This window comes from Pan paniscus, chromosome 3 (genome assembly GCF_029289425.2).
Source record: "Pan paniscus chromosome 3, NHGRI_mPanPan1-v2.0_pri, whole genome shotgun sequence".
Taxonomy (NCBI): Eukaryota; Metazoa; Chordata; class Mammalia; order Primates; family Hominidae; genus Pan; species Pan paniscus.
In genome coordinates, this window is record NC_073252.2 from 183,970,307 (window position 1) to 183,983,006 (window position 12,700).

The window sequence follows — 12,700 nt, forward strand, 5'->3', positions numbered from 1 at the left end:
TTATCTATAAAACATGGAATTCAGGCTAAGACAGGACTAGCCAAGCAAGTGGCACCACCCCTGGAGAAAGCTATTGAACATACAGCTTCGGGGGTGGAGATTGTCCCTGATGATTCAGGACACGTGTCTATTTAATGTTCCACAACAAGGACCACTTGTCAGGTATATTGCTGTAGACATATGTTGCAGACCAGAGGAAGGAGCTCAGAAGTAGGAATGTCTTGGGACTTGTGTTAACAAAAACTTCTGTTCGCAGATGACACTCTGCAAAGCAAAACTTGAAACAAAAAAAAATTAGTCCTCTATTTTTATTATCAACAGTAAAAAATTAAACTTTTTCTGAAAATTCAAAAGAGTGCTAGGCATTTTATAGTGTCTGGGTCCAATCCAAGTATCTGTTAGGAACACCATACATAGTTTTACTCTGGACCGCTAGGGAACCATTTCAAAAATGAAAGTAACTGGTTTAAATTTAACTTAGCAAACCATGCATTTGGATAGTTTTAGGTGAATAGCTTTCAACACCAGATTTCGATCTCATTTCTCTATTAATTTCATTAATTTTTGGAGAATAAAAATGATTCTGGACATTTCATTAATCATTACAGAGGGAGTTTTCTCTGTGTCCCCACAAGGCATGATTCTGGGTCTATGGTGACTTAAGAGGGCCACACAACAATGAGTATTTAACTTTCCTCAGATGTATGGCTACAATAAACATCTATAGGTAAGGTTTACATTCATAAAGAGACCTTTTTTTTCCAGGAAAAAAGGCTTTTATTCCCCCTAAATCACAACTCCCCTGTGTCTGTCCCTCAACCCTGATTTCTCTTCTAAACCGTAATTTACAAACCCATGTGCAAACCCACTGAAAGGTGAGAAGGAGCATAAGCCAGAGACACTGGGAACCACAGCCAACTACAGGGGGTTTTTCATTTTTTTGTTTTGTTTTGTTTTTTGGCAAAATAAATCATGATTATGGCTAGGAAAATCAGGGATGTAAGTAAGCAAAAATTTAGAAACTACATATTGCATGTAGTCCCCAAATTCAGAAACAGTCGTCGTTAAACATCTTTTATTTAGTCTTTCAGATATTTTTCTACATATACCTATTTGCACATTTCACAAAAAAGAGTTATTAACTGTGGACACTCTTTGACTTGCATTTTCCACTTATAGCTATCTTTTGGTGCAAATAAGTAATATATTTTGGAGCTTGCTATTCTTCTCTTTTTATGGTATTTTTGTGTGCACATTCTTATGCTCTTATTCAGTTATTTCTGTAGAATACATTTTTTGAAATAAAAATACTAGATTCAAAGGTATGAATATTTTTGAAGGTTTTGTGGTGTGGTATCATGAAATTAGGTTTCAGAAAGGTTACTCCATAGTTGACTTTTTCTACCAGCTAATAAGAGTGCTCACTTACCCCACTTAGGCCAACTGTAACAGGCTTCTGTTGCTTTGCATCCTGACATATTTATCTTTCTGGAAACAGTGTCCTAATTTATTTCTGCAGAGCTGCTGCCTCTCAGTTTTGGTCCATGTGGTTCTGGTGGCCCTGATTCTTCTGCTGAACCAGAAAGTGCACACATCCTCCTGGCTGTGGTGACCCAATCAGAGCCAACGTCTTGCAACGAAGCTTTTGTTTAGACATCTAGAAATAAGACTCTTATGTTTTTTTTTCCAATTTGACTTGAAACTTAAGACAATACACAGGCCTGAGTTGTTGGTACTATTTTGCTACTACGTGGAGCTTGAGAGTAATGGTAACACCAAGACTGGAGCAAGTGGAAGGAGACACATTGTCCACTGATGCTATCAGTTGAGCACAATGTGCAGTTACTTTTTAAGCCAGATTCACCATGGGCTTTTTGGCTCCTGAACCAATAGATTTCATTTGTTTTCAAGCCACTTTGTACTAGGTTTTCTGTCATTTGCAATCAAAACCAGTATACAAATACTGGTTATTTAATTTTTCATTTTTGCTAATCTCATGGATAAAATGGCTTCTAGTTGTTTTAACTTGCCTATATTTGTGATTCTTCCCATTTTCATATACTTACTAATCACTTCTATTTCTTTTGTAAATTATCTTTTCATATTTGTTATCTAATTCTTTAAAATTAGAGTATTTTCTTCTCATTATTGTTTATGGAATTGTTAAACAAGACTGAATAATCTGCCCAAAGTCCATGGACATGGGGGCCCATGTAAAAGCTTTGAAAGCCACCATCATTATGAGATAAGTTATATAATAGTACTTTACATATGCTCCAAAATACAGCACAGACACAGCTATCATTGTCATGGTCATCATTATCATCATGATCACCAACTTATGAGGATAAGCAAGAACACCTACTAGAAGTTTCTTTCCATTCAGCAACAAAATTGTTGTCTTTCTAGTCACTCCCTTCCCTGACTGTCACATAGCAGTTCACAGAGGCTCAGTTGCAGAATGAGAAGCTCTGGGCCAGGACCTGCCATTGTATGCATCCTTGCATGGGAACTGGGCGCTGGAAGAGGAGTGACTGCTTGATAATTATGAGTCAGTCAAAACCACCAACTGTCTGAAAAAAATAGGCCTTTTTGTAACTAGTATTGTCACTAAACCAACTCCTCCATGTTTTGTGCATACATGAAATCTAGGCAATACACTTGTATTCCCAAAAGCTTCCACTTGAAGAGATCTGTGCTCTTTCCAAATATAAACCTTACCTGAGAGGTGGTCATCTTGGCCACACCTCAGAGAGGGAGAGAGGCAGTCTTGCTGGGTTGGGTGGTCGTAATGGGGCTCAGGGCCAAATCCCCAGGGGGTAGGATAGTGCAGAGAAGATGGCACTCTCCAGTGCTTAATAAAATGCACGTGGTCTAAGCTGCCCATTCCCTCAAAGGCAATAAAAAATAGGTATTATTTAAATTGAAGAGTAACTGCTGCCCCAGGGAATGGACAGGTTGTCATCAGAATAGCCATGGTTAATGGTCAGTTGACGACTGAAATGAATGTGCTACCTGAACAGGAAAGCTTATTAACCAGATTTCAAAGACAGTCTTTCCCGGTAAATCCAAATTTACAAATTAAAGCCAGTAAAGACACCTAATTCTCTAATAATACGTGGGGTGCAGTATATTTTAGAGCTGGGAATAATTCCAAACAGCAAATAGTTCAAAATTTATTTTCAATTAAGCATACACATTCATTTGCTTAAACTATCTTAAAAATGAGTAAAAAATATTGTCAGTTTGTTTCAGTCATACTGAGATGAGGAACAATGTTTAGCATTGCATGCTAGAAAAGGACACAGGATTGGGAGTCAGGGCTGGGTGACCGTCACAGGACTTTCACTAACTGTGTGGACCTTGGGCAAGTCTGTGTGCCCTGAGACTCAGTTATTTAACTTTCTTTTAAAAAACATAGTCCAGATGCAGATAACAAAGCCTGCCTCTAACTTCCCTTACAGAACTGTGAGAAGTTGGTGGAGATGTTTGTTACAAAAGTGTTTTGAAAATAGAGCAAATATTATTCTTTTTAAGGCATGATGTTTTCATAGCATGTCAAGCAACAGGGAAAAACTAAGTTAGGATTTTATTTTATTGTGGGGAATTTATGTGCAAATTATTGTGCAATTTAATGAAAATAAGCCAATGTTTTATACAGAAGTACCCAGAAAATTAAATAACACTATACATTGTTCAAATAGTTGCCTTAATATATTTTATTTTCTCAGCATAATTAGAGTTTTATTATACAGGTCTTTGAGTAGTCAGTCAGTGGGACAAGTTAAGACAACAGATATCTTTTTATTAAAATTATTATTTGAATTACCGCAAATTAATTTTTATGGTTCTGTCACAGGATGTCTGACTCAACTCTATGAAAACACCTTCTTCAGAGGTGGGGATGTAGCTTCCATGTACACCCCAAATGCCCAATACTGCCAGATGAGGTGCACATTCCACCCAAGGTGTTTGCTATTCAGTTTTCTTCCAGCAAGTTCAATCAATGACATGGAGAAAAGGTAAAAGTTGATATTTCATTATTGGAGAAGCTGTTTTTCAAAACTAAATCAGTTTTGTGCAGAAAGGTGTAGTATAACTGAGAGTTCTTCCTCACACGGGGTTCAAGGACCAGCTTCAGCAAAATCCCGTGAAGTGGTTCTTACAAATGCAGATTCCTAGGCCACAACCCAGATCTGCTGAACCAAAGTTTCTTGTGACCAGGAATCTGCATTTTAAACAATCACTGTGTTTCTTTAAAGTAGTAGAAGCTAGTCATTTTCTATTCAAAGCCTCAAAATGCTTGAATATCATTGGGCTAAGGGATTGTCTCAAGAAAGAGTCTAACAGGTGAACATTTCATCTGAATAAAGAAACAGATTTAACTGTGTGACCCATGATCACATTAGCGGATAGCACAGTCCAAAGCAAATAACATAAGACAAGCATTTTGCTGAGAATGTAATGGAGAAAGATCTAGAACTTGTGATTTTGGGACAGGGCAGTTCTAAATGGGGCCTATAGTGAGCCAGTTTGGGCACCTATGGCATGATGCTATGTATGGTGTGTGTGTATGTGTGCTTGTGCTTGTGTGAATATGTATTATTAACTGGAAATTTGTAAAAGTATTGGAAAAATAGTACTTACGGTTTTTTTTGTGTGTGTGATGGAGTCTCGCTTTGTAGCCCAGGCTGGAGTGCAGTGGCGCGATCTCGGCTCACTGCAACTTCCACCTCCCAGGTTCGAGCGATTCTCCTGCCTCAGCCTCCCAAGTAGCTGGGATTACAGGCACGCACCACCATGTCTGGCTAATTTTTGTAGTTTTAGTAGAGACGGGGTTTCACCACATTGGCCAGGCTGGCCTTGAACTCCTGACCTCGTGATCCACCTGCCTCTACCTCCTAATGTGCTGGGATTACAGGCATGAGCCACCGCACCCAGCCGTAATTACAATTTTTATTAGGTCAGAGAGATGCTTATTAATCACGAGCCACAGTTTCATCTTAATGATTTTTCCTTTTGATTAATATCCAGAGTAAGCTTTTCTTTGTTGTTCCCATTTCCATATCATAACTCTTTACTCATCTTCACTCTATGTGAGTTTACCAACGAGAAATTGGATAGTCATTCTCTGATCCCACATGTTAAACTTGTAGAGAAAACTCAGATTGTATGTGAGGATCATCATATTGAAAGTGGAGGAAGGTTCTAGAATTCTTATAAATAATGAAATTAACATGAAGGTGGACATCTAAGACAGAGGGAAGTCTTCCATTAAGTGCAGACTACAAGGAGTTAATAAGCAAGATGAACACGATATACAAATCCAGCTCTTATCACTAAGTTAACTTTTTAAGTAAATGAAAGTATTTGCAAAAATAATTACCAATTGAGGACATAGTTGCCTGAAAGTTTAAGAACACAGGAAAAATCATTAACTCTTTAATATGGTTGATTTCCTGTACTTAAAAAATGTGAGTGTAAAGAAAACGCAGTGATGGAGTTAGATATTATGGGGTGTTATAAAATTAGCTCTAAGAGTGTTCTTTCCAGCAAGTATTGGGGAAGCTATATTATTTTCCTTATTCCTGGTTTTATTTGTTAGTGTATAGAAAATGCTAGACATTTCCTCAATGTATGTTTATTATTCTACTTCCTAAGTAAAGCTACTTTTCAAACAGGTTTGGTTGCTTCTTGAAAGATAGTGTTACAGGAACCCTGCCAAAAGTACATCGAACAGGTGCAGTTTCTGGACATTCCTTGAAGCAATGTGGTCATCAAATAAGTGGTAAGTTGTGAATTTCTTAGCTACATTTGAGTTAATATTGGATCTTGCTTAGAACAGCTTTTGCTCAAAGTTTGTACTGCTACAGCCTTTTGGAAGGCATCACTCATAAAGATAGGAGATGGGGCAGTATTCTGGACACAAAAGAGGGACCCATATTCATCTGGACACTTTTATTGTCTTTATCAATCAACACATACTTAATGAGCCTCTATTATTTATGAGGTTAGCGCTCAAGTGTAAGATTTGCAGAAAATGAATCCAAATAATTGTGTCTCGTTTCCAGATAAGAATTTTTAAGAAAATACAAGGGAACATCTCTCTCAAGTTCGCTTGAGGGTAATTTTTACATCAGTGATTCTCAACCAGCAGTGATTTTGTCTCTTCCACTGGGGACATTTGACAATGTCTGGAGACATTTTTGGTGGCTACAACTAGGGAGGATGCTATTAGCATTTACTAAGTAGAGGCCAGAATGTTTGAATGCTGACCAACATTCTACAAGGCACAGGGCAGTCGTCCACAGCAAATAATTTTCTGGCCCAAAACATCAACAGTGCTGACATCAGGAAACTCTGTGATATTCCACTAGGCCCAAATTGAAGAACTGAGTTCTGCAAATCTTGCAAAGAATAATACTTCCTAAAGGAAACTTGAGGACTAGGATGCTAGAGAACTTTGATTCTGACATCTGAAGCTACTGATGTCTTGGGAAACAGTTTCCAATGCTATCCTAATAAATTTAAGACAAATGAACTATTTCTCAAACATGACTGGGACTGATAAGAAAGTGAAAAGTGCTGAAAAGATTCAACTGATGGGTTGTCAGAATCTTAAAATAACTGCTGTTATTCTATGTATGACTATATATCATTACTATTTTATTTTCCTTATGCACAATTAATTTTGTAGGTTCAAATTTCAGATGTTTTTAAATTTGTCATCCTTTCCTCCCTCATTGATATCACCTCTTCAATACGTACACACTTTGAGCCTGCTGTTTGCATTTTAACCAGTTATCAAAGGATGGCAATGCCTTCATTATAAATGTGGGCCTGACTTAGCCAGTATAATAGGTGTGGTCTACGTGAGGTGGAGTACATTTCCTATTTTAAAAGATCAATTTTTATGTTAATCCAATTTGGTATAAATTATTCCAGTAAGTGCTATTTCTGATTGTTGTATCTTGTAGCAAAATTTAAAGAAAAAGTAATTTGTGCCTTTCTCAATATTCCTGTTATTGTTGATGTACTCTAAAACTCAGTGTTACTCACTTAGCTTGCTTTTAATGTTTTTTTCTAACTTCATCATCTTAAAGTGAAAAATTGTTCCCAAGTACATAAAATCTCTACACTCAAGAACAATTCTAGTCAAAAGCATTTAGAGCTTCCATATGAACACTTAAAGAGTTTTTATTTGTAAGAGTCGCATCCCAACTCTTAGCCTGTTCTTTTCTCACATGCAGAAAAATAGGAAAGAGACTTCGTTTCCACAGTCTGCAAATTCCTGTGTTTAAGAACCACAGTGAATAATCCACCTCCCTGCCCAACTCAACGTACTGTCATATAGTTTTCCTGACAGTTTGTGTATTTTCTGTCTTTCCCACCCTTAAATTTAGTTTTATGACTTCAACCATACTTCTTAGGAGTGGAAAGTTATCTGTAGTAGATTATGGTTTATTCCACATAATCTTGGGGAATAAAACTTTAAAAAAGTATACAGTTTATACTTCTGGTTACATTACTTCCTTAACCAAAAGTCTAACCAAGAAATTTGAATCTTTAAAAAAAAAGAGCCTAATTTTGCTTCACTGTCTGTGAAAAGAATTATCTGTATCTTTTGCATGTAAGACAAAGCTCAATGAAAAGGGTGCTTAAATAGAAGTTAACACTATTTTAAAGCAAGAATGGAGTGGTTTCATCATGCGTAAACAACAACTCTCCACATTTTGTAATGATTGATCTGGATGCAATCTGTAATCAGACAGGAGAAGTCGAAAGCAAAGAAATAACACTGGGAGATAGAGAAGCTCCTTCATTCAATGCAAAAGGTCAAAGGCACATCAGTTTCTTTAATAATGCAAACCTCAGCACACATTATCAGTGTCCTCATTATTATTGCCTTGTTTATTTCCCACTGCTCATTGATAATTTCAACGTGAAATTTACCTGTATTGCTGCATGCATCTTGCAGTTTAAGAAGTGAAGTAACCCAATTTCAAAGCTAGTGCTTTAGGGAAAATATTGGATTGTATTTACTTCAAGCAGAGTTCGATAATTTATGGACATAATAAAAATTTTAAATCCCTTAGTTAATATAGCAGTTGCCAAAACTGGGCTATTATCATTCTAAACTACCAACCCAAATGGTAGTGGGTATCTAATCTACCTCTAGAAAGAAAATGGACTGTATTTGCTCTATGTATTTTTCTTGTACAGCTTGCCATCGAGACATTTATAAAGGAGTTGATATGAGAGGAGTCAATTTTAATGTATCTAAGGTTAGCAGTGTTGAAGAATGCCAAAAAAGGTGCACCAATAACATTCGCTGCCAGTTTTTTTCATATGCCACGCAAACATTTCACAATGCAGAGTACCGGTGAGTATAATTCAAGGTGTTTGTTCTTTGTTTTGGTGCCTCCAGGATTTCACTGTATTCTTCTTAACCTCTTTTGTTCCCAAACTAAAAACCAAACAGGGCTTTTATTCTAACCACTTTCCTCATTTACTTACTCTATTTTATTTTTTTATCTTTTATTTATTTATTTATTTATTGAGATGGAGTCGTGCTCTGTCGCCCAGGCTAGAGTGCAGTGGTATAATCTCGACTCACTGCAACCTCCGCTTCCCGGGTTCAAGCGATTCTCCTGCCTCAGCCTCCCGAGTAGCTGGGATTACAGGCGTCTGCCACCATGCCTGGCTAATTTTTGTATTTTTAGTAGAGTCGGGGTTTTACTATGTTGGTCAGGCTGGTCTCGAACTCCTGATCTTGTGATCCACCCACCTCGGCCTCCCAAAGCGCTGGGATTACAGGCATGAGCCACCACGCCTCGCCCTTCATTTTTTAATTAAATAATTCATTTAATTTTGTTTGTTTCTCTACTCTTTTCCCGTGGCATGTAATTGTACCGCATCTTCAAAGCCTGGCATCCTCTTCCCCTACTTCTCCAAAGCTGATTCTTGCAGGTCTTTCCTCAAATACCATCCCCTCCAAAAGCCCATTTCTGAGCATTCTCTTTTAAGTCACACTCAGCTCTGTTTATTTCATTCATAGAGCTAATCACAATTTGATATTAACTTGTGATTTTTTTTCCTTATTTTTAAATCTTATTTTTATTTGCATAGATGTATGGGGTACAAGTGTAATTTTGTTACTTTGATGTATTTTACAGTGGTAAAGTCTGGGCTTTTGGTATATCCATCACTGGAGTCATGTACATTGTACCCACTAAGCTATTTTTCAACACCCGCCCCCTTCCCACCTCTCTGTCACCTTCCCAGTCTCTACTGTCTATCAATCACTCCATGCTCTACTCAATTTTGGTGTCATTTTTTCCTGAAGCAAAATTTTGGTGTCATTTTTTCTGAAGTCATTTTCTGAAGTCTGTGTCATTTTTCGCTTTCCTGAAGCGAATTTTGGTGTCATTTTTCCTGAAGTTCCGTTTGCCCCACATATAGGCCTTGCTTATAGAATGAGGGTTTAGTGTCACGGAGTCTCCTGCCTCATTCTCACCCTAACTTTTCCTTTACCCCTTTGCGAGGGGAAGGATGTCCATTAGGTTAATAATGCACACCCCTAACCCACTCATTATCAGGGTCATTGTTTTTCCACTGTGCATTTTAATACTAACTGTTACCTGCACTGCTCCCTGCCCCTCAAAGTGCAGAAAGCAAAGTAACCTCTTTTCTTCCCATTCAGGAACAATTGCCTATTAAAGTACAGTCCCAGAGGAACACCTACCGCTATAAAGGTGCTGAGTAATGTGGAATCTGGATTCTCACTGAAGCCCTGTGCCCTTTCAGAAATTGGTAATTGTAGTACTACTTCACTTTGTGATTGTGGTAGGTGGAATAGGAGCCCCCAGAGACGTCCCTGTGCTGAGCCCTGGGACCTGTGCGTGTGTTCCCATAGCTGGCAAAAGCGTTTCTGTCAATGGGATGCAGTTACGGGCTTCGAGATGGGGAGTTTACTCTGGATTTTCTGAATGGGCCCAATGTACTCACAGGGTTGAGTGCTCACAAGGCTCATAAGAAAAAGAGAGAGGCGGAAGGCTCAGAGCCAGAGAGAGAGGTTTGAAGGTGTTACACTGCTGGCTTTGAAGATGAAGGTCCGTGAGCCCAGGAATGCAGGCGGCCTCTAGAAGTTGAAAAGGGCGAGGAAACAGTTTCCCTGTGGAGCGTCCTGGAGGAAGAAGCCCTGCTGATGTCTTGACTTTAGCCCAGTAAGGCCCAATCTCTAGAACAGTAAGATAATGAATTTATGTTGTTTTTAACCACTGAGTTTGTGGTTATGCCCCTAGAGCAGCAGTTATAGGAAACTAGTACAGTGATACTGTTACAGTTATAGGACAGTGATATAGGACAGTGATATTGTTATAGTTATAGGAAACTAGTACAGTGATACTGTTACAGTTATAGGACAGTGATATAGGACAGTGATACTGTTATAGTTATAGGAAACTAGTACAGTGATACTGTTAGAGTTATAGGACAGTGATATAGGACAGTGATACTGTTATAGTTATAGGAAACTAGTACGGTGATACTGTTATAGTTATAGGTACAGTGATATAGGACAGTGATATTGTTATAGTTATAGGAAACTAGTACAGTGATACTGTTATAGGACAGTGATATAGGACAGTGATATTGTTATAGTTATAGGAAACTAGTACAGTGATACTGTTAGAGTTATAGGTACAGTGATATAGGACAGTGATACTGTTATAGTTATAGGACAGTGATATTCTTATAGTTACAGTGGTATAGTTATAGTTAAAGGTACAGTGATATTGTTATAGTTATAGGACAGTGATATTGTTATAGTTATAGGACAGTGATGTAGTTACAGTGATATAGGTACAGTGATATTGTTATAGTTATAGGACAGTGATATAGTTATAGGACAGTGATATTGTTACAGTTATAGGTACAGTGACGTTGTTATAGTTATAGGACAGTGATATTGTTATAGTTGTAGGTACAGTGATATTGTCGCAAAACTGTAAGGTCATTCCTTGGTTGTGTCCCTATCTAGTGAAATGACTCTACCAGGGGTAGGGAAATAAAACTCTGTCGTTTCACACATAAAGGTCATTTCAATGGAATTATCCAGAAAATTGCCATGACATTCCACCTCATTTAGCATGTCAGGATGTTAATGACAAGATGTTACTAAAAGCAAATCCCTTACGGCCAGTTTTCCGCAGTACTGGGTGCTGGCTCTGTGCCTGGCCCTGTATTGGGTGCTGGGCTAGGATTTCCCTGTGGAAGATTGGGAAGGTTGGTTACAAGGTGGCTATTTTCCTGTCCCCTCTTTGCGACAGCACTCCTTCTCCATGGTGTGTGCCAGGTTCACGTGTACTGGTGATTTAATTTTAACGTTCTTATTATTTTTTTCTGGGAGAGTTTTTGAAGGCTGCCAGGAGGCAGGACTCGATGCAAACATGCTCCATTCTGTACCCAGCCCTGTTGCTGGAAGGATTTGCTGCACTTACCCAGGTAACAGGCAAGCTCGTGCTGTGGCTCTGGGCTGTCACAGCTGCTGTCCACACCTGGGAGAGCACCCTGGATGGCTCATCTGTGTACTTGCTTTCTTGTTAAATTGCAGTGAGTTCACATGTGATTTAATCGGATCAAATGGCCTTTACAGACTGATAAAAATATGGCTGTTTCAGGTGGTGTTTTGAGCTGCTAAGGGCGTGGCTTTTCACTGAGTATGTGGTCCCCGTTCCTCAGGGAACACCCAGTAGCCACATGCCTCCTAAACCTAGAGTAGGGCTGTCTCCTGGCCTAACTGCCCAAATGAGATTCATAAATTAGGGATGATCTGTAGTTATCACTACAGATTTGTCCTTGGTTTCACCAAGGATTTTCCTAATTTTACAAACAAAACCCCTAAGGCTCCTGGAAGGAGGGTAGAAGTGAAGGTGCTCTGGGGGCCACACAGCTGATGAGCTGAACCAGAACTCGACCCTTGGGTCACACACATTTCACAGTGCTCACTCCACCTTTTGTTTTTTTAATGGATTTAATGGTGTTTTAAAGCCTCCTGCCTCTCAACACATATGAATTCATTATATTTACAGATTTCCTTCTCTTGTGGTCCATCTTCCTGCATAGATCTTGAGAGACGTCAGGGTAACCACGTTTCCTCAGTTAATTTAACAAAACCATTTGCAACTCTGACATGGAAAATTCCTACCATGTGACTTATTAATTTATCAATTGAGATGGTAAACATATTTTCAAGCCAAAAGGAGGAAAACATCAATTGGAAAAAAAAGGTTTTTTTATTTTTATCACCTCTGGGGAAGAAAGTCTGATAAACGAACTGGCTGATAAAATTGCAATTAGGGGAAGCAACATCATGGTTTCTGTTCAGAGGCTAACCAGATGGCATACTTGAAATAGAGAATGTCCTAGAAATCAACTGGTTGCTTGGCCAAAATATCTATAAATAGTGCCCAACATATTAGATAGGAAAAGCGAAGTAAAAACAATTTTAACAGGTTAGGACATTGGGCTGAAGTATTGCATATATTTAATGTCATGTGCGTCCATGTGAAGAGACCACTAAACAGGCTTTGTGTGAGCAAGAAAGCTTTTTAATCACCTGGGTACAGGCAGGCTGAGTCCGAAAAGAGAGTCAGTGAAGGGAGATGGGGTGGGGATGTTTTATAGGGTTTGGGTAGGT

General features: G+C 38.5%; 1 protein-coding gene across 3 annotated transcripts in view; it reads left to right on the forward strand.

Moving 5' to 3' along the window:
- KLKB1 (kallikrein B1) overlaps nt 1-12,700 on the forward strand; it is a 43,631-nt gene that overhangs the window by 12,622 nt on the left and 18,309 nt on the right. For all 3 annotated transcript variants that reach the window (XM_063604040.1, XM_055112090.2, XM_057302236.2), the window contains 4 exons: nt 3,860-4,022; nt 5,682-5,788; nt 8,224-8,383; nt 9,704-9,813. In XM_063604040.1, the coding sequence (XP_063460110.1) occupies nt 3,860-4,022; nt 5,682-5,788; nt 8,224-8,383; nt 9,704-9,813 (540 nt within the window). The remainder of the gene's footprint in view (nt 1-3,859; nt 4,023-5,681; nt 5,789-8,223; nt 8,384-9,703; nt 9,814-12,700) is intronic.